Here is a 391-nt window from a genome sequence, read left to right as displayed (position 1 = left end):
ACCCGAGGTGACGGTGTTCCCCAAACACCGAGTGGAGCTGGAGGACCCCAACGTCCTGATCTGTTATGTGGACAAGTTCTGGCCGTCAGTGATCACCATCACGTGGCTGAAGAACGGGCAGGAGGTGACAGACGGTGTCCTTGAGACCGTTTTCTACCCAGGACGGGACCTCACCTTCCGCAAGTTCTCCTACCTGCCCTTCATCCCCACCCGGGGGGACTACTACGACTGCCGGGTGGAGCACTGGGGGCTGCCCACCGCCCTCCTGAGGCACTGGGGTGAGGAGAGGGGGCTGAGCTGGGTCCCCTCCCCTTGCAGGTGGCAATGGGGGGGCTCAGCACCCCATCCTCACCCACCCTCATCCCTCTGCAGAACCCCAGCTGCCCCTCCC

General features: G+C 63.9%; 1 protein-coding gene across 1 annotated transcript; it reads left to right on the top strand.

The window, feature by feature from the left end:
* Nucleotides 1-4: 4 nt before the first annotated feature.
* LOC104531619 (RLA class II histocompatibility antigen, DP alpha-1 chain-like) lies at nucleotides 5-386 on the top strand (the record flags this gene model as incomplete). Its single annotated transcript, XM_010176548.2, has 2 exons — nucleotides 5-278; nucleotides 373-386. Coding segments are annotated over 2 exons (288 nt in total), but the record flags the coding sequence as incomplete, so codon positions are not given.
* Nucleotides 387-391: the final 5 nt, after the last annotated feature.

The sequence above is a fragment of the Antrostomus carolinensis genome, unplaced genomic scaffold (genome assembly GCF_000700745.2).
Source record: "Antrostomus carolinensis isolate BGI_N321 unplaced genomic scaffold, ASM70074v2 C12668174, whole genome shotgun sequence".
NCBI classification, from domain to species: Eukaryota; Metazoa; Chordata; class Aves; order Caprimulgiformes; family Caprimulgidae; genus Antrostomus; species Antrostomus carolinensis.
The sequence above is the reverse complement of the archived record's forward strand: the minus strand, read 5'-3'. Positions and strand labels throughout refer to the sequence as shown.